Source organism: Schistocerca piceifrons, chromosome 8, assembly GCF_021461385.2.
Source record: "Schistocerca piceifrons isolate TAMUIC-IGC-003096 chromosome 8, iqSchPice1.1, whole genome shotgun sequence".
In the NCBI taxonomy this organism is placed as follows: domain Eukaryota; kingdom Metazoa; phylum Arthropoda; class Insecta; order Orthoptera; family Acrididae; genus Schistocerca; species Schistocerca piceifrons.
In genome coordinates, this window is record NC_060145.1 from 301,305,293 (window position 1) to 301,327,628 (window position 22,336).

Genomic DNA, 22,336 nt, shown 5'->3' on the forward strand with positions numbered 1-22,336 from the left:
ACTGGGAGATAAAGAAGCTTGCACAGGATAGAGTAGCATGGAGAGCTGCATCAAACCAGTCTCAGGACTGAAGACCACAACAACAACAACAACAACAACAACATGGAAATCCACTTGTGTGGCCAGTTAGTCACAAGTCACAGCATGTTGATAAAATGAGACCACAGTGATCAATCCACACAATAGATAATTTGTTCAAATACTCTAAAAATGAGTAATATTGAGGATAGGTAGCAACTCACCATAATGATGACTGCTGAGTCACGGACAGGCATGTAGAAAAGACAATCATGCTCCCACAACTAAATTTTCAACCATAGCTTTTGTAAGAAAGCTAGAGCAATCACCCACACATAAATCAGCACACGACTGCTGTCTACAGCCGTTGTGTCTACAATCTCTGTGTATCAGATCCAAACAAACCACACCTCATGTCTCCCTGCCTCTCATCAGCAGCTGCTATGCTATCAGCAAGAAGTGGTGGCAGCACTTACTGCAAGCTGAGGGGTAGGACAGGGGGAAGCACTAGGAATGAGGGAGCAGGGAAGCAGTGCATGTAGCCAGCCAGTGATGATGCACGACACCTAAGTAAACAAACCATTTCATCTACTGAGTCAAAAACAAGATTCTTCCAGTGTTTTTTTTTTTTTTTTTTCTTCACCCAAATTTGCCTGATTTCTCTGACGTGTTTGAATTTCCCTGATTTCCAGAACTTGTGGCAACACTGATTATTACTGTGTGAGCGAACAATCTTGGGAAGGAGGGAGCAGGGCGAGAGAATTACATAAATGACATTGTTCAACAAAGAAGTCAGCAAATACAGGATACGATACTATGATAAGAAAAAATAATTGAAGCCATTGATACAATGATGGACCAATAGAATTCTTAAATTTGCTCAATGTTCCGGTATGACGTCACAAAAAAGCTAGGCGCCATAGAAGGAAAAATAACTGGAAAATTAAAAGGCAGGTGAGAATTTGTACAACAAATTCCAATCATTTCAACTCAGCATTCAGCTTTAAAATGGTCCCTTTAAGATTAGCATACAGTTACGATTATCAATAAAGCCCAGAGCAAACATTCCAATGTTCCAAAGTAAACCGTATGTCTCAAACAAACAACTATGCAAATGTGCTGGACAACTGCAAAGCTTATTCATTTTTGCATCTAAAAACAAAGTACATTAAGTGTTTTGTATGAACATACTTTTAGTGTGTTAAATGCTATACAAAGGAAATGATTAACAACACTTTTTCTGATAACAAAAAGATAAAAGACCTAGCTAGCAATGTGGATCTCTCTCAGTTAGAAAATAAATAAAACTAGCCAAGATATCTATTCCAAATTACTTGCTTTGTTTGTTTTTTACTCACACATTTTGTCTTGCTGTCCTACAAAGAATATAATGATCTACATCAAAATCCCTTTCAGTTACACTAACTTGTTTACTGAAATCATTTAACTTTATAATAGATTAATGTTTTTGGAACATTGATTACTGAAAGTCATTAAACTCTACAATAGATTATAACATTTTTGAAGCACATCATACCTTTGTGGTACCAAAGCTGATTTCTCGAACCAAGCCTGCATGCCCCAGTTTATCCGGAGTCAGTTCTTCAAACCTTGGCACTATGCGACCACCAGTGGCTATAGCAATCAGTTCAATTTCTGGGCCTCCAACCCAGCGGACAGCTGGCAGTTCCCTTTGCAGCAAGAGATGGTTTGCCTCGTCATCAAAACCCCACTGACATATGGCAAGTGTAGCACCTGTATCCTTCACTTTTTGTACCATTTCAGTAAATTTTTCAGCTTCATAAGCTCGCAGGGCTTTGTAGTCCTCTACACTAGTGACATCCAACTTATGCTTTGTCTTAGGCTTTGGTGGTTCAAATGGGCAAGTTAAGATAGCCAGTTTCACATCTTTTAAAACTTTTGGCATCTGAGGATGTGAAAAATCTTTGTCAACAACCACACCCTTAACAAGCATTGTGTCTTCTAAGCGGCCTCCAACTTTGCCTATCACTTTAATTAACTCAAAGTTAACATCTTTCTTTTCCATATCAGCCACCGCCAATACAGCATTTACAGCAATTTCTGCCATCTGTCGGTGACATTTGTTTACAATCTTTGAGCCCAATGTAGTCATAGCAGTTTGTATAAGAGGCTCCAAATTATTAACATCAAATGGAAAACTATCAGCTATGGAATCAAGATGCTTCACAGCATGATGAGCTGCAAGTTCAAATCCATCAGCTATACGAATAGGATGTATACCTTTATCTAACAACTGTTCTGCCTGCTCCAAAAGGGCACCAGCAAGCACGACTACTCCAGTTGTACCATCACCTATTTCATCGTCTTGTGACTGAGACAACTGCACCATAAGCTTTGCTATTTCATGGTCAACATCCATCTGTTTCAAAATTGTAGCTCCATCATTTGTAACAGTTACATCTCCGTCTGCTGACACCATCATCTTGTCCAAACCTTTTGGACCCAAAGAAGTCCTCAAGACATTGGCAATTGTTTTACCAGCAGCCATATGAGACTTCAGGGCCTCCACTCCTGTAAGTCTCTGCTGATTCTGCTGGTCACGTATGATAATGAAAGGTCGGCCAAATTCATCAAATGCCAGTGTTCCTGGAAATGATGCCATCTTGCTGGATGTTTGTGCACCTGAAAAAAACAATTTATTTTATTTTTTCTATAATCATATGACAGTCACAAGAAAATTTAATCAGTTGAATGGAAAGATGAAACAAAATTTATAATAGAGAACATACAGGAATGTAGTATTCTTTTTTTGCCCCTTCATTTAACCACACTAGTCTGGCACTATAATACAAATCAAGCACACACAACTGAGGGCTAACACCCCTACACAGTGGAAAAGAAGTTCTCTGTCCACACTGTCAGCCAGTTCCATTTAAATGGAAGTTAGTGCTCCGGTATCTATGTTGGCTGTAAAAGCCTCTATGATCCATCATGCACCTAACAGCACATAAGAAAATCTAACATTACCACCTGACAAAATGCCATTACTTTTTTTCCTGCTGTAAATGAGCCAGCTTTAGAGACATACAGGTTAGATCAACTTAGTGCTATTAAAAGTGATAAGGGTTTAATGGTTTTTTAAAAAATATTATGCTGGTAGGACACACACATGAAGTGAAGGAAGGAAGGAAAACTGTGGTTCTAAGTTCCACCAGTGACTGAACACAGACAGGTTATAGAAGGAAAAAGAATGAAACCTACCTTGTTCGTCTTAAACAACATAAAGCAACCACTAAAGACTAAATCAGTATTGCTGGACAGAAAATTGAACCCCTCTACCTGCAAATGTGCATCCCAGTTGCACAAATGTTATGAATGTATCACTGTAATTCTTTGGTGAAGAGAATTGCTCAGCATTGTTGGGCTCTTTCCACACTGACAACAAAAAAGCTCAGTGTTTCTAAGTGTGAAGTAAACAACAATGTCAAAATGACCAGTTTTTTGTTTTTAGTACCAAATATTTCCTATCCATATCGTCAGACAAAAATGCTGCCACATAGCTGAAGAAACATTAAGACAAATACTAAAGTTCCTTTCCACAACTTTTGTAACATCGTAGAGTTTAAAAGACCAAATTTAACGAAAAGGCATGGTTGTTGGCATACAGAAAAGAGAGGACAAAATGAGAAATCAGAATTCATCACATCTTTGAACTTGAGAAGACTCTACATTCATCATGAATTTGTTAACCTTCAGGATAAAATTTGGTGCAAACTATGGGGCACTGAATATGGAATGTGTCTCTGGTGTTACTAAAGTGTTGTCTCCAATTACAGATTGTAGAAGGAATTAAGGACATGCCAATCAAGAAGTTACATAGAGGCATCTACAGAGTAGATGATAGTAATAATATTATGAAAAGGTTAGTTGCTACTCAGTATATAACAGATACAGAATCCGAGATAGGCAAAACAGAAAGACTGTCACACAATAAGCCTTCTGTCAATAAGGCTTGATTGAGACCCTAAGTATATTTTGAAAGAGACTGCTTGTCACTGCAGATGCGACGGCCTTTACAGACCGTAATTAACCCCCGCCCCCTTGAACAAAACCGGATCTCCTGTGTGTATTTTTCCAGGCACCACGTTCCACAGTCCCAACATCCGTATCTGACTCAGCATCTCCGCTATATGGTGAGTAGGAATTATCCTTTTCGTAACATTGCTCCATTCCACTGTTTGATTTTGCCTGACAGCTTTTCTTCCATCCTACCCACAGTGCTGTTTTCCTTTGTTACTATTTTCTAATACATTACTACACTCAAGTGTCCACCCTTCTTTCCTGTGTCTCTCTTGTGACCTTACAAACCGCACTACATGCTCTTCTTACGAACCATTTGGTCACCTCCCTGCGTCACAGTCCCATATTTTTGCACACCACTCCTGTGCCACAGAATCTTGTGTCTCATCCTATCAACCATTCCTCACCCCCCACTCCTCCTCTCTATTCCAGTTCACATCTACTTTAATTCAGTCAGATCTGCCATCCCCCTTCTTCACACTTATCCACCCATAGACCAACGGAATTTTTTTTATTTATATTTTTTCTTTGATCATCTTGTGACTTCACACTGATTACTATTGGTTTTTGCCTTTCACTATCGACATATTCCTTCTGATTTCCCGATTTCACCTTGTCTCCCCTTATTTCATGCATTTCATCCTTACTGTGATTTTTTTCCATATCTCTGTGTTCTTGCAATTTTTTCAGATGTAATTCTACATTATGTATTTTTTCACATTTTTTCCAGCACCATGGATTCTTGCTCCTTTCACCTGTGTTAATTCAGAAAAGTTTCCTTATCAATAGTCAGAACCCAGTCCTACATGCCATTCCTGCATTATTGGTTGTGTCAGGGAATCCCCCCAAATGGCCTTACCATCAAATTACCCATCTCTGGCTTCCACCCTTCCTTCCAGAATGACCTCAACCTATTCAGATTCAACCAATCCTTAGCTCTCACCAATACAATCCTGCAAAACCATATCAATCAAGCCCAAACTTTCTTGCAATATGTTCCCTCTATCTGCGAAAAATTCCTGTTATGCAATCCCAAATTCCTGGATCCCACTACATGCACCGCAACTCTTACCCTCCAGGAACACCACCTCAAAAAAACTCTCAACCCTTCTCACTTCCTAATCCTGCCTTGGAGTACCACTATCCACCATCATCACAACAACCTCCAAAACTCCCTCACATCCCCTCATCGCTGAAAAATCCTGTCTAACAGACCACTACACTTTCCCCACCCTCCAAAACTCACTCCCACTACCGTACACAATCCAGAACCTAAATACAGTCATGACCCTTTCCTCTAAAAGCCTTAGCCCCGCAGAAATAACCTATTCATGAGCCGTCTGAAGGAATCCTCCCTAAACAACCGCAATCCTAAACCCCTCCCCTGGTTCAGATTCACTGATGACATCATGATCTAGCTTGAGGGTGTGGACAACCTATCCACATTCCTCCAGAACCTCAACACCTCCTTCCCCATTTGCTTCATCTGGTCCTACTCTACCCAACAAGCCACCTTCTTCGATGGCTACATCAAAGCCTCTGCCCATGTCAAACCTACCAACCATGAGCAATAACCTCCACTTCACCAACTGCCACCCATTCCATACCACGAAGTCCCTACCACACAGCCTAACCACTTGTGGCCGTTGCATCTGCAGTGACGAGCAGTCCCTCTCAAAATACACAGAGTCTCACTGAGGCCTTTACAGACTGTAATTCCCCCCCCCCCCCCCTCCCCTCCAAACCTTGTACAAAAACCAATCAATCTCCTGTTCCTTATCTCCCCAGTCACTCACCACTTCCCTAAGTCCCGCTGTCCGGCCACAAAGTAGCAGTCCTAAACAATATCCTCAGCCAACCCTACACAAACCCTTGTCTCATGGCTCATATCGCTGTAATAGACGTAGATGTAAGACCTGTTCCAAGCATCCTCCCGCAACCACCTACTCCAGTCTGGTCACAAACATCACCTATCCCATCAAAGTCAGGGCAACCTGCGAAACCGGTCATGTGATCTACCAGCTTAGCTGCAACTACTGTGCTGCATTTTACTTGGGCACAAAAACCAACAAAGTGTCTGTAGGCACGAATGACTACCGACAGACTGTGTTCAAAAAACAACTGGACCACCCTGTTGCTAAGCGCGCAGCCCAACTTGATGTTCTTCACTTCAATGACTTCTTCACAGCCTGTGCAATCTGGGTTCTTCCCACCAACAGCAGCTTTTCTGAATTCTGCAGGTGGGAATTCTCCACGGAATACATCCTACGTTCCCATAACCCTCCTGGCCTAACCTTTGTTAGTCACTGTCCTTACCCACCTGGCCCCTTCTCCATTCCCACTCCAGCACTACATAGCGGTCTATTCGACCAACTCACCCAGTCTTTTTACTTCTCTCCTTTTACGGTATCCCCCCTCTCCCCTGCCCCCTCCCACCTTCCCATCACACCTCTCGATTGCACCTCGCTGCCCTACCCTCTCTCCACCTCATTCCTGCACACTACTGCAACTGCACTTTCCCGTCCCCCACCCTTACCCTGCTATCCCTCCTCCTCCCTGCCCCAGCCCTTCCTTACCCCCACCTTGTTATCTCTCCCATCATGCACTGCTGTTTGTAGTCTGCCTTCCGCTGCCAGAGACTGTCATCATGTGTGAAAGTTGCATTTGCGTGAGTGCGTGCGTGAGTGCGTGCGTGTTTGTTGTCTATTTTTGACAACGGCCTTGCTGGCTGAAAGTTTAGTGTGTGTCAGTCTTTTTGTTGTGCCTATCTGCGACTCCACATCTCCGCTATAGAGTAGCAATTCCATAATACTGTTGAGTAGATGACAGAGTATTATAACTATACATAAAGATAACATGCAACCTGTACATAGAAAAATTTATTAACTACGTTAATTCAGTTAACATTTGTTTCTGAATATTTCTTTAACATAACTGTTGCACAGTATTTTAAAAATGCTTAATAATGGGCTGAGTTGTCATTCATAACATATCATTATGAACTGTCCTGGCATACACATGGAATGACCAAATGTCAACCACATCTGTTACGAACTATAACAGTTCTCCCTGAAACTACTACGTGAATGAAACAAGTTTAGTGAATTGTTCCATTATTAAATTGAAGACAGACCCAAAACTTTCCAACCAAATGAACTACCAGTAATAGGTATTATTATTCAGGATGGTAAACCTAAATTCCCTTTTCACTATTAAAACACAATAACTCTAAAATGAGCTTATAACATAAAACTTTTCTTACATGTCAGTTAAATTTATCAATCCCCATAAATGTTTACAATTAGTCAGGAAGCTAACGCTGAACATAAAGAAAACAGAATGAACTTCATTTTGAAGATGATTATTACACAGCTTGTATAACAAAGAACTTTATCAGTATTGCCCGCCAGATGGGGATGAGCAGACAAAACTATTAGTTAAAAGATCACCATCTTGTTAGACAGTTTCCGTCATTAATACTCTATTCCTCATGTACATTCAGTTCTTAGTTATGGCATCATGCTTTGGGAATCAAGTGCACAAAATATGGCTATGATAAACTACAGAATAGGTCAGTAAGAATAGTACCAGTAACTAAAACCAAAAAATCTGTTTAAACAGCTGAAGATTCTAACAAAAAGGCAAAACTACAGGTCTATGTCACATTAAAATACACAATCACGACATAATGCTTTTACAACAAAATGTACCATGATCTATAGTGGATGATCTGCCAGCAAAGAATGTTGTTGAATGCATAGTCCAAAAATGGCATCAGAAAGGATCTGTTCTGAACAAGTTAAAAAACTTTTGTTGCTGCAGTTCACCAGAAAATGCTTCAGAGTCCTACCAAATCTACCAGACACCTTTCACAAGGAACCAGCATATCAAGTCAAATCATGCAGGCGAATACTCCATCTGGACCTGCATGTGTATCCCTACAGAGTGTCTATTGTTCATGCATTAAAACCAGTAGACGCTCCTCAGCACTCCAGTCTTCCAAGTGGCTCTCACCGAAAAAAGAACAATGAATGGCTTGGGCATGGATCTGTTCTTCATGTCTGATTAAGTCTGGTTCCACCTGAGCAATTATGTCAACTTTTAGAATAACAGATCCTGGGCAACGGAGACTCCGCATAACTTCTACAAAACATCATTGCATAATCTGAAGGTTGCGTTTGGTATGCAATGTCTGCACGCTGCACCATTGTCCCAATCTTTTTTTATCAGATACTTACTTTGGCGTGCTACGTTGTCAACTTTTTGAAACCATCTGTGGCAGCATTAACGGAGGAGGAAAAGACCTAGTTACTTCCAACAGGATGGAGCAACTGCTCATAAAGTCTGCTGAACCTTCCATCACATTTCCTCAATTTTCAGGCCCAATAGAGTTGTTAGTACAGATCAGTCTGGTTGCGGCCCTAGCAGGTCACCCAGGTAATTTGATCTGTTAGTGTGCGATTACTTTGTGTGGGGAGCCAAAAGTCTAAGGTGTATTGCAACAACTCTTCATAGTCTTCAAGAATTGCAGTGGAACATTTCCGATGAGACTGCAGCAATTCCATCACTCCAGCTTTGTTTTGTTTGTTATGTTATGCTTTAGGGTGCAAAAACAACTGGGATCATAAGCACCCAAGTCAAAACTATAGAATACAAAGACAGAGAGGATACATCAGTCCCAATTGACATAATACAAGACAGCTAAAAACAGGCATGTGGGAAAAGGGCTAAAACAGACACCATACAGAAATGGAGTTCCAAAACTAAAAATTAAATTGCCGTTGCCATATTGCTTTGGTCAATAAAAAGTCCTTCGCCATCTTTCTTTGGCAGATAAAAAGTAAAGTGTGGTCGACAGCCCGCACGTCATTTGCTAAAATGGCCAATAACTCAGATGGCAAACCCAAACGGGAATGTAAAAGGTTAAAAAATGGTCATTCCATCAGGAAGTGCCAGACAGTTAAAACTTGGGCACAATGTGTACAAAGTGGTGGGGTAGCGACACTTAGCAAATGATAATGGCTAAGAAGGCAGTGCTCAATACGCAGCCAAGTTAAAATAACCTCCTCCTGGCGGGAGGGCTGAGAGGAGGGCATCCAAGCCCTGGGAGAGGCTTAATAGGCCGGAGCTTATTCTGGTGAAGGGAGGACCATTGGCGATGCCAAAGGAACACCACCTCCTGCCAGACGGCAATGCAGAGATCATCGGAGGGAATATAGGTACTCGCAGGCTGAGGTATTAGGACTGCAGCTTTGGCAGCAGCCTCGTTTCCTGGCAGACCGACATGACCAGGAACCCACAGAAACATCACACTGGCTCCACCAAGAGTGAGCAGTTGACAGTTTTCCTGGACCTGCTGCACTAAGGGATGGGCGATGTACAGTGCACATAGACTTTGAAGGGCACTGAGTGAGCTGAGCAGAGGACATAACTGAAAAATTTACTCTATTGCCTGATACAAGACGAAGAGCTTGGCTGCAAATACTGAAGAGTGTGCCGGAGGCTGGTATCAAAAGACACAGGTGCCAATGACAAAGGCACACCTGATCCCACAGTCAGTCCAAGAGCCATCAGTGTATACAAAGCTACTATCGCGAAGTTACATGTGAAGGTCGTGAAACTGAAGGCGATAGACAGAGGCTGGAGTAGTGTCCTTAGGAAGCAAACGAAGGCCAAGGTTACATGGGCCACTTCACGAAGCCAAGGTGGTGAAGGGTTCACACTCACCGGAAAAGGTGCAGGTAGTGTGAAGTTAAGCCGCCATAGTGAGTACCGAAAGTGGACTCCAGGAGGTAACAGAGAAGAAGGACGAGCCCCATACTGACGATCAATGGAATCATCAAAGAAGGAGGCATAGGATGGGTAGCCATGCATGGCAGACAAACGGCACGAATACCTGCTGAGGAGAAAATCATATCAGTAGGATAGGGGTAGTTCAGCAGCTTCAGCATACAAACTCTCAACCAGGGAGGTGTAAAAGGCACCCGTGACCAAACGGATGCCACGATGGTGGACAGTGTTGAGGCAGTGTAAGCGGGATGGGCGTGCAGACGCATAAACAAAGCACCCAGTTGAGTTCTGAATGGCCAAGGGACAGGTACAAACATAGGAGGGTGGTTTGATAGCCATCCCGGGAAGTATCATTGAGAACACGCAGTACACTGAGGAACCGCGTAAAGCGGGCTGCCACATGAGATACATGGGAGGACCAAGAGTGTTTCCTAATGAGCAAGAGCCCAAGGAATTTCATAGTGTCAATAAAAGGAGGGACAACAGGCCCAAGATATAAAGATGGTGGGAGAAACCACTTGGGTCGCCAGAAATTCATACAGACGGTTTTGTCAGTGGAAAAGCGAAAGCAACAGTCGATGATCCAGGAGTAAAGATGATTGAGATACCACTGATGATGCAGCTCAGTGATACAGGTCCGTGGAGAACTGCAATAGATGGCAAAATCATCAACGAAAAGGGAGCCGGAGATGCCCGGTGAGAGAGAGGCCATGATAGGGCTTAATGGCGATAGCAAAGAGGACGACACTCAGGACAGAACCCCGAGGCACACCGTTTTCCTGGATAAATGTGTCCGACAAGGCAGAACCCATACACACCCTAAAAACTCGATCTTTTAAAAATGACTGAAGGAAACACGGCAGGCGGTCATGGAAGCCCCACGTGTAAAGAGTATGGAGGATACCAGTTCTCCAGCAGGTGTCGCAGGCCTTCTCCAAATCAAAAAACAAGGCCACAGTCAGGGATTTCCGCAGAAAACTATTCACAACTTGGGTGGACAAAGTAATGAGATGGTCAACTGCAGAATGCTGCAATCGAAATTCACTTTGTGCATTCGTCAGTAAATTGCGAGACTCGAGCCAACATATCAGCCGGGCCTGAATCACATGTTCCATCAAGCTGCAAATGCAGCTGGTAAGAGAGATGGGGCAGTAGCTAGAAGGAAGATTTTTGTCCTTACCAGGAGTAAGTATGGTTATGACAATGGCTTCACGCCAATGTCTGGGAAATGTGCCCTCGACCTAGAAAGTGCTTTCCCACAAGAGAAAGGTGCTGCAACATCTGAATGTGGATGGCGTCCGGCCCTGAGGCGGAGGATCGGCATAAACTGAGAGCATGATCGAGCGAGCTTTTTTGCTATTCTGAGGAACACGACGACACTTTGCACGCATCTGTTTATAATGAATGCAGTTGGCACCACAGGATAACGGTTAAAAAGGCAGAGAGCACATCTCCACGCGCGAATTGCATCGCGGCATGTCTCAGTCCACCAAGGGACGGTGGCACGACATAGTAATGAGGAAGTGCGAGGAATGGAATGTTCTGCAGTACTAAGGATAACGTAGGTGAGATAGTCCACCTAGTCATCACAACTGGGGAAATCTTGTTCTTTCAAGGTCGCCAGGGAGGAATAAAGTTGCCAGCCAGCCTTAGTAAGCTGCCATTTAGGTGTGCAAGCGGATGGGGGTAGGAGACAGCAAATGGAGAGCACATGGGAAATGGTCACTTGAGTAGGTGTCAGAACGGAACACTCAAGACGATGGACACGCTGAGCAGTGCAAAAGGATAGGTCCAAATGGGAATAGGTGTATGAGGAGTCGGAAAGGTAAGTGGGTGCTTCAGTGTTAAGGCAGAAGAGGTTAAGAAGGCCAGCCAAGAGGGCAACTCTCCGACAGGTCCTGGGAGAACCCCAAAGGGGATGATGCAAAAATGGGGGAGGTAGCTGCCCCAATAAACTGAAGGAAGTTTGCTCTAGTGACATCGAATTATGGAGGTACATAAATGGTACAGAGGGAAAAAGTCTGGTGGGGAAAGAAAGGCTAACTGCAACAGCTTGAAGACAGGTAGTCAGGGAGATGGGTTGTCTATGAATGTCATCCCACGTGAGTAGTATGACGCCTCCACGAGATGGAATGCCGATCTCAGGGGGAAAATCAAAATGAATCTGTAAGTAATGTGTTAGCTCAAAACAGTCGTGAGGGCACAATTTTGTTTCCTGGAGGCAGAGTACAAGGGGATCCTGCGATGCTAAAAGCAGTCACAAATCCTCTTTGTGGAACCGAAGGACGTGAACGTTCCATTGGAGGACAGTCATGATGAGGACGAGATGTAGGGATGTCAACTCGGCGTCCACTGACTAGCAGCCAGTGTAAAGTCACTGCTACAGGGCACACCTTTCTGAATAATAAACGGATTTACCATGGCGAAGGACTGACTGTCTACAAAATGTGACACCACGAGGAACCGTGGTGAACCATTAGTCTCGTTACATTTACATTTAGTATATGTTGAGTGGGAAGATCATTGATTCATCATGAGGAAATCCCCAACAATTGCCAGCGTCTCCGATGGCACGCTCCTTCCAACTGGGGCCCCCCCCCTCACAAGAGGGCACACCCGCCTTAGGTGATAGTTCACACCTTAGGTCACACCTCCCAAAAACCTGACAGAGGGACCAAGTGGCAATTTGGGAAGATTGCAGCTCAGGCAATCACCCCTCCGTCGGCCTGGCTTGTACCAGAGGGTACGTGCAAACCCTACTTGTCTACCCGGGGCTCGGAACTATGCGTTATCCAGCCACCTGTTATGCGTCAGATGTGTCGGACGGCCTTCAGGAGCACACAGTGAGGAAGAAGAAAAAAAAGGGGATCCTCAAACATCGAAGCAGAGGAACGAGAGGAGAAGGGAAACAGAGAAAGGAAAATGGAGCGAAAAACAAAGGTGAGACTGTTCACACGTAAGTGACAGAATGCAGAACATTCCCACTAATACCCTAAGACATGTTCCCAAGGGAGAGGAAAAAGAATAGCAAGAGGATCGACATGCAGCATGGAAGGGAAAAAAATGCTGCAAAGGCTTGGGCCCCACAGTAGCCAGCCACGAACCCGCCTAAGAGTGGCGAGCCCCCTGGGGGCCACTCCAGCTTTGATCCACTTTCAGTAACTTACTGACCAGGGCCCAGAAGTGCCATGGCATGACTGGTGGCCACTGTCAACATCTCCTATAATCAGGTTAGTACCATATTTCCTTTCCTCTGCTGTGTTTCTTTGTACCCTGGAACTCTGTTCTCCAGGCCACTTTTAATCGCCCCATCCTGTATTTCTCCTGAACTCAACATCTCATTCGTCAAGGTGGATGCTGACTCAGTTTTCCCCATAGACTGAAGGAAGGGCATGGAGACATACATGTTCATGGTCCTGACTCACCAATGTGCATCCATAGTGTGTGCAGTGCAAACCTATGTTTTTATTATAAGACGTTTGGTGCAAATTGTGTTTCATCTGTCATGACACTGATCATATTCGGGAGGGTGGATTTGCTTATAGCCATTCTAATTTATATTTTCCCAAGGTTATTGCAAATCATTTCTAGCAAATGCCACGCTGGTTCCTTCTGCAAGGCCAGATGACTGTTGGTCCTGTCCTTAAATACAGGGGCAACAAAACTTTGATGTTCAATATTTTGAAAATTGTTGACCAAATTTAAAAAGGTGTCTTAGCCTTCTCATCAAGAGGTATAATCTTAAGTTTACAATTTAACACAGTAAGACAAGTAACTACGTAACTTCAAACCTTAGGAATTTTTTTCTCTCTGGCACCATACATAAAATTATGAAATGAAGATAGTTCATTGCTTACTACATTTCTGCTGTTAATGCAATAAAACTTTCACATTGGATATTTTTTTCCTACTGACTCTATTCATGGCACAGTTTGCAGACAGTACCCATATTACCACTGAACATAACTGCATAATTAAATTACACAATGCATGGTTCGGGAGAGATGATGGGATAAGCATTGAGATGTGTGGAAAACCTGCTTTTGGTTATAATGGAGTGCTGATTCATAACACTATATGCATCCAGTGTTTGATAATGAGAGTACTTAGTGACCTCCAACAAACTTTAAGCACAGTTTCAAACCTTCTCAACTTTTTCTCACTTACATGTCTAACATCAAATATTTAACATATCAAGTCACTTGTGAAGTAATTAGGTATCTGAAGAGCTGTTTAATTCATTAAAGTATCAGGTCTTAGTGGTAGCTACTTGTATATTAAGTGTGTATGTATACTGGAGTTATTTATTTTCATTGTGTCATTGTTCATTGTGTCATTGTGTCATTAAAGTATCAGGTCTTAGTGGTAGCTGCTTGTATATTAAGTGTGTATGTATACTGGAGTTATTTATTTTCATTGTGTCAGTTATTTAGTTATGACGACAAATCCTGTATCACAAAGATGGCCTTAGATAAATGAATAAATAGCATGCATCAACAGGGTACATCTACCAATCCATTATGGACATAACACTAATTCATCATCACGGAGCAAGAGGACTGGACTTAAATGTACTGAGAAAAATTAAATAAAACACACAACTGTATATTTCACCCAGGAAATCAAGCTGCATAATAAATTTCCCACAAAAAATGGAAAAACTGAAACCATTATGATTAAAATGATTTAATACTTCTTATATAACACATTCTACATCATGAACTGAACGCCGACAAAAGGGGTAATTCCATGGAAATGTGACATTTTTGTCACAATTAAAATTTTCTTCCACTTAATCATGTAGGATGTCATATTAAAGCTCAGAATGTGTAGTTTCTGAATTTGGCAACACTGCAACAATAAACTTAGCACGAGCTATGCATTAGAAGCCCGAATATAAACAGTAGCAGTGCCTTGCACAGAAGCCATTATTGGCAGTTTTCAGTGAACTGAAACGTAAGTCTTTACTCCTATTTTACATGCGGCATGCTGTATGGTGAACTCCCCAGTCAATTAATGTAGGTTTCCACAACCCACTGACTATTATGGTGTGGGCAGATAATAATCATAGTAGCTTTGACGTCGGTGTTACGTTAGTCACCAAACACGCAATTTTTTCACATTTGTACTGTGATTTCAGTTTTTTTTAGCTATTGTATCCATAAACATTAAGACAGACATCCAATATAGCATACTGAGAAAGGGGATGCGTAATATGCTTCTACAAACTCTAATAGTAGGTGTGACAAATGTAACAGGTATTTTGTGACTCACATAACCCCCATTATTTGTTACGTTAGTCACTGGTTATAACGACATTTTATCTGCCTCACTGGAAATAACAGTTTAATTTTACGATTTAATTTCAAAGAGACAATGCTAGTGTGTATCAAAAATAACGTATACAATATTTATGACAATTAATAGCCAACTTTTCTGGTAAGAAAATTAGTTGAAACATGCCTCATTGGCCACAATGGCACCAATGACACCAGCAGAATGGAAAAGAAGTCGACCTAAGCAAGATCCACAGAAGAAGGAAATGGAAAGACAGAAAGCACATGAAAATATGAAGAAACTCTGAGAAAGTAGGAAAGGCAACAAGAAAATTCAACAAAAGGAGAGGGAAGCTTCCAGAATCCGTACGAAAAGAATGAGAGAATGCCGAAAACAGGCTTGTGACGAAACAGCATCCCCTACAATGCCAACAAGTTCGTCTGAAATATCACCATACAAATGTGCTCGGTCACTACAAAGAGCTGTCAGAAAAGTGAATGAAGCTTTACCCAGAAGTCCTTGAAAACGAAGAAAAGTGATAACAAAATTATTTTCAACAAGTTTATGTAGCGTCTCTCTTTGTGGCACAGTGTCAAAGACATAGGTCAACTGCAATCACTGAAGAAACAAAACAACTTGTGCAAGTTTTCTTACGCAGTAATTAAATTTCACACCAGCTGCCTGGTAATAAAGATGTGACAGTTGTCAGGGATGCACAAACAAAGACAAAGACAAGCATGAAAAAGAGGCTGGTGATGTTCAATCTGAAGGTGGCCCACTTTTTGTTTAAAGAAAAGTACCCTGATTTGAAAATAGGATTGTCAATGTTTTGCCAACTGCGCCCACCACACGTTGACTTGTTTGGCTCTTTGAGACAAGAAGTGTGTTGTTGTTTATACTGTGAGAACTTTGAATTCCTTCCTCGCCAGATCCATTTGTACGCAAGTGCAGAAACATCCACAAATGGCTTTGTACGTTCTATTGTGTGTGATATGCATAACAAAAAACTGTATGACAGGAAAGTGTCATTTGTGCTTACCTTCCGAACAATTAGTAGACACCTTGGAGTTCAAAGTGCAACAGTCAACTGAAGAACCTGAGAACTGCAAGATTCAAGTCACTCAGCGGGATAGAAGGAGTGCAATTGCGAAGCAAGAATGGAAGCTTCTTGAAGCAAGAGATGAACTGACAACTCAACTCCAGAAAGTAAAATTACACCTATATAACATATAGGGTCATTCCGTGCCAAGTGGTCTAAAGGCTCCCACATGACCCTCATGGAACTGGTAAAGTTTCAGTTTCAGAAATTCAATACTTTTGGAGATACAGTCACTTGTTTGAGACCATAGCACAGCTTTCTATAGTGCGTCCTTGAATTTTCAGCAACTTTGAGATGAGATATCTCTGTAACTATTTTCATGAAAGAAACAAAACTTTGCCATCTTATACAACTTTTAGAGCTCTTTACAGTAAAATATTAAGAAAAGGATTTCTGAGCAATTTTCATATAGATAATTTGAAACAAAGTTGGACCAAAAATAACCCGTTTAAAAAAATTGCGAAATTTAGTTTTTTATATCTCCAAAAGTAATTGTGGGATGTACATGAAACTTTGTACACCATAACTCACCAACACGAGGTATTATAATATAAAATTTCATTCTCCTATTGCTTTCCATTATTTCACAAATCTAGGGTGAAGTTGACGAATTTTCAAAAAGTGCTAAAAATGGGTATTTTTAGTCAAATTGTTCAAAAAAGTGTTTTCTCCAAACTCTTCTAAACTATGGTCATTAGAAAGAGCATATTCTAAACTACCTAGAAAAGTGGATTTGGTTTTGTAATGCAAGCATATAAGGCCCTAAAAAGTAGCATCATCAGAGATGCGCACTGGAAGTTTGAACACATTTTTCTGGCACTCAAATTATACCTGAAATCTTTTATTTTGCCTGATACATGTTTATTAATGTCTGGGATAAGTGAAATAAGAAGTCCTGATGAATAGGACCTAGCTTAAGTCTGAATAGCCAAAGAATAAAAATAGAAAATGTTATTTCTTAATTGTCACCTCCCCCCCCCCCCCTCACACACACACACACACACACACACACACACACACACACACACACACACACACACACACACACTCTCTCTCTCTCTCTCTCTCTCTCTCTCTCTCTCTCTCTCACACACACACACACACACACACACACACACACAATTATTATTAAGAATGAATGTAAATCGTAAAATAATCATCTAATTATTAGTTGCCTGTTTAATGAACAACACTGGCTTACTGATGGAAAAGAAGTGTATAAATGAGTTGCTATGGTCCATGGTGGCTTAACCACTGCTAGTTTCATTTCACCTGAGAAAACCAGCATTCCCATTGTCATAGGGGCCACGCCCGATTGCTTAGCAACAACAGCCACGGGTGGGTTTCTTTACCACAGGATCCCAAGCCTGATAGTAAAATTATTTAAGTGCCCCCTGTAAAATTAGAAGGCACTCTTGGGTTCCTTAGATTGTTTCCTCTAACCTATTTCAATTTTTGATATGCTACATTAATTTTCTGATGAATATCAAGAGGAATGGTGTATTGCCGGCCAGACGAGTTTACTGATGGAGCTGGGATAACTGCAATATGTGGTGTTCCGGAACCCAGCACTTGTCACTTCTTGGTGGCCAATAAAATGGATTTGCTGGACCATGTGAGTGCATAAAGTTTATTAATGCATCCCTTTGCTCTGTGGAGGTCTCACAGATATTCCCAATCCACCACATGTTTTCATAGATGCATGCTAGATATTGTCCTGGTTGGAGAGCAGACATTAATATGCCTCCTTCATTACTGTGACCCGTTTTAGCTAGAAAAGATGAACAATCATTTGAAACTCTGCTGACCTGAATTACTGTTTCATCAATAGGTAAAAAGTGATGATTTTCTCTAGTGTCTGCTACAGTTTGTCCAAGTTTAAACCTCTCTTCTTGTGACAATATTTTTTTCAATTTCATCTTTACTGACGAAAACAAATTTAATTCCATTAATGTTTTCAGAGCAGAAGTGAAACAGATCTAGGGGAGTAAGAATCTGTCCATTAAGTGGCCGTTGCAAGCTTGCTCTTGCAGCTAACCGCTTTGTTGTACCTCCAGTCCCATTACAAGGTGATTTCCCGTAGCTAGTAACAAAACAAAACAAAATAATAATAATAATAATTCCATTTGGCAGTAATTCCAAAATCACTCTTATGATAGCACAAATTTAGGAAATTCTTGAAATTTTTATATTGAGCACTGGAGCCATCACTGAAATAATGGATGTGGGGTATCTGTGCAAAACTGTGCTTTTATATATTTGATGAGCTCCTTGATAAAAACGTGAACTGTAATAGTGTCATGCCGCAATCAATCACTGATAATGCAAAAACTTAAAGATTCTACTTTCTCATTTTGACGAAAGTAGATAACAAATGGATGAATTGTTGCTTGACTATTGTGCCATTGGAAGCCTTGCACAGCATCCTGAATGATAAAAGAACAATTTTCTGCAAAATCCATTAGGACAACAAGCTCTTCATCTTTCAGATGACATTTAAGGCCTTTAAGATGCAAGCTTTGATGCTTGGCAATGTAATGATGGCATGACGGACTCCATATTTTCTTTTTTATATCTTCAATAAATTCATCCACTACCATTTGCTTCATGTCCAGTGAGGCCCGATCGGTATGTATCCATTGCTTAAACACAATAACTTCCTGTGGCTCATTATCTAGGAAATAGCTGGCAATTTCAGATGCTATAGCTTCGGGCCCAGGACACCTTTCACAGCGATGTAGCATGCACTGTTTAGAGTTCAAACTGCCTTGCTGAGAATCTCCTTATAATTTTCACGTATACCAGCTCCACTAAGCATAAGCTTAACATTTTGGTGAATTGCACGGACACAAACTGCATGCATTCCAGCTGATCCTACTGTTACACACCATTTGGGTCTAAGTTCACAAAACTTTGAGAACCCTATTTCTGGACCATTTATATTCTTATAGATAACATACATTTCCCGTAAATTGCAAAGTAACAATCTTTTCTGCATGTATGTCTTTCTATCTAAAAGTCTAACTGAAATACTATCTTTTTTTTCAGGGCGCACCCTACTATACTCATCATCTTCAAAAAAATTTCGCACTCTACTAGCAACTTCTGCTGGTAATTTCCTGCTTTGCCTATTTCCGGGAAGTGCCAGAATGCCCTTATCTGCCTTAAGCTTCCGAGCATTCTTCACCATTCTTTCGGACACGCCGAACTGAGCTGCTGTTTGACTGTCCAACTTACAGGTGCCAAGGTTAAAATTTGCATCTGTTCTTTATGAATTGCATTCTGCATCTTGGCTTTCAGTTCAGTCAGCAAATGTGCGTAGTCGGCACAGTTTCCACATTCCTTAATTTCACTACATTCCTTAATTTCACTACCATCTTCAATTTGTCGGTTTACTCCCATTGCATTTACAATTCTGTTTTTAATCACATTTTGAGCCTTTTGAATTTTCTTCTTCACATATTGGGGCTTATCTCTGTAGCTTACTGTTCTCTTCAGGGGTGAAATACCAATAGACAATAAGCTACTATTTAATTCTTCTTTTGGTGTAAAGTCCTCATCAGAATGTGATGATGAGGCTGATAAAGCTTCGTCCAATTGTCCTGCACGCCGGACAAATTTTCTGACCTGGCTTTATGTTATTAACAAGCTGCTTCTTCAACATATCAGAAGCCTTATTAGCTGTTTCAGCATCAAGAGTGTGAATTCCTGCCTTAACATTATGATTCACCTTCCCAAACGGATTGAAGCATTTTTTTGTAACCTCTCATATTGTGTCAATAACAGGGCTTCATGGTGTAGGCAAACTTGAGAGGTATTGTCCAGCTTTGCTTCAGAACGTGGGACCAACAACTCTTTTTCCTCATCACTAAAATCCGCAAACCATTTTAAAGCAGCTTTTTTGGCAAAGAAAGTGACATGACACTTTGTTCCACTATCTCCTTGCCCAATTGAGCAGGAAGGCATACTGTTCCCTTCTGCATCCATCTCTAATCAGTAACTAAATAATGTATTTGGCCTCTAAGTGCAAATTATAATCTGCTTAAATTCCAGACAAACTGCTACTGAATGAAATTATACACAATGTACAATACCAATGAAAAAATCTAATAAGAGATATATGCTATAAAAGACACAATCAAAACAATTTTTTGTAAATTAGATTACAAACTTTGATGGTCTTACGAATCACTTAACAAGCCACACTCAGTCAAGAGAACCCACTCACTGTGCTGCAAACACACCATTGAAATACTGATTGTTCAAACAAGTCTAACAATAATGAAACAACCTGATTGTTAAAGTAATTGTTGCCATTATATTTTCTATAAACAGTGAATCTTGTGAATTTTCTCTGTGAAATTAGTGGTTACATATTTACCAAGGTAGTACGCTACATTTAAAACTCTTAGATGTTTAACCAACCAATTTCACATGTTTCCCTAATAACTTTAAGACAAGAATTCACAGGTTACAACACCTAGGTATTAAAATCTCTTCAATACTGATTGGAAAATTTACATCACAAAATTTACACATGATTCAAGCAAACCGATTCTTTTTTGGAAAAATGTTTTATACAATTGAATCCAAAAATTAGGTCTTTATTTTCCACTTGTAAATATTTACAATTTTGAGATGTACAAAAAATATGAAGCTATTATTCATTGAATTCTTTATGATCTATTTTTTTTTACAAATGAGAAGAGTTTTACGCAGATGAACACTTACAATAAAAGTAGAAGGGCTACTTCTCATAGTTTTCAAGTTTTTCTGACAGTCTCATTGCCTATTTACCAGATCTTTTTATTTCAATTACTCAAGGCACTAATAAACATTTATTAGGCATAATAAATGGTTTCAGGTATAATTTGAGTGCCAGAAAAATGTGTTCAAACTTCCAGTGAGCCTCTTTGATGATGCTACTGTTTAGGACCTTATATGCTTGCACTACAAAACCAAATCCACTTTTTTAGATAATTTAGAATATGTTCTTTCTAATGACCATAGTTTAGAAGAGTTTGGAGAAAACACTTTTTTGAAAAATTTGACTGAAAATACCCATTTTTAGCACTTTTTGAAAAATCGTCAACTTCACACTAGATTTGTGAAATAGTGGAAAGCAATGGGAGAATGAAATTTTATATTATAATACCTTGTGTTGGTGAGTTATGGTGTGCAAAGTTTCATGTACATCCCACAATTACTTTTGGAGATATAAAAAACTAAAGTTCGTATTTTTTTTAAACAGGTATTTTTTGGCCCAACTTTGCTTCAAATTATCTATATGAAAATTGCTCAGAAATCCTTTTCTTACTATTTTACTTTAAAGAGCTCTAAAAGTTGTATAAGATGGCCAAGTTTTGTTTCTTTCATGAAAATAGTTACAGAGATATCTCCTCTCAAACTTGCTGAAAATTCAAGGATGCACTATTGGAAGCTGTGCTATGGTTTCAAACAAGTGACTATATCTCTGCAAGTATTGAATTTTTGAAACTGAAGCTTTACTAGTGTTCATTGAGGACATGCGTGAATGTTCATACAAAATTTCATCAAAATCCATGATGGTCATGTGGGAACATTTCTCGATATTAGATCACTTGGCACGGAATGGCCCTATACCGACAGGTATCAGAATTGCAGAAACAACAGGACTCTCTCTCTAGCCAGGAAGTGTGATACTGCAAACAGACTTTGTTGAAAAGTATTGTATAAGACATCAGAGTGAAGTAATGGCAGCACACTGGAACAACGATTGTGCTGTGACAATATATACTGCAGTCATACATCATCGACCCGATTCTACCAAGGATGTCAAGCATCAGTGTTATGCTGTGATTTCAGATTGCACCAGTCACACATCTGCAGAAGTACAGATCTTCAACAAAGCCATCATAACACATTTTGAAGAGCACTTTGAGACAGTTGAAAAAATTACAGTGTGGAGTGATGGAGCAGCCAGTCATTTCAAGAACAGGTATTCCATGGCAGCTATGTTGGCACGTCTAAAATATTCCGCTTGGAACTTTTTTTAATCGTATCATGGGGCTCAAATGATGGTGTGGGTGTTGTCGCAAAAAGATATGTGCG

General features: G+C 40.6%; 1 protein-coding gene across 1 annotated transcript in view; it reads right to left on the minus strand.

The window, feature by feature from the left end:
• LOC124711268 (T-complex protein 1 subunit epsilon) overlaps positions 1-22,336 on the minus strand; it is a 42,984-nt gene that overhangs the window by 17,003 nt on the left and 3,645 nt on the right. The window contains exon 2 of the mRNA XM_047241249.1: positions 1,556-2,682. Coding sequence (XP_047097205.1) covers positions 1,556-2,662 — 1,107 coding nt within the window. The 5' untranslated portion in view covers positions 2,663-2,682. The remainder of the gene's footprint in view (positions 1-1,555; positions 2,683-22,336) is intronic.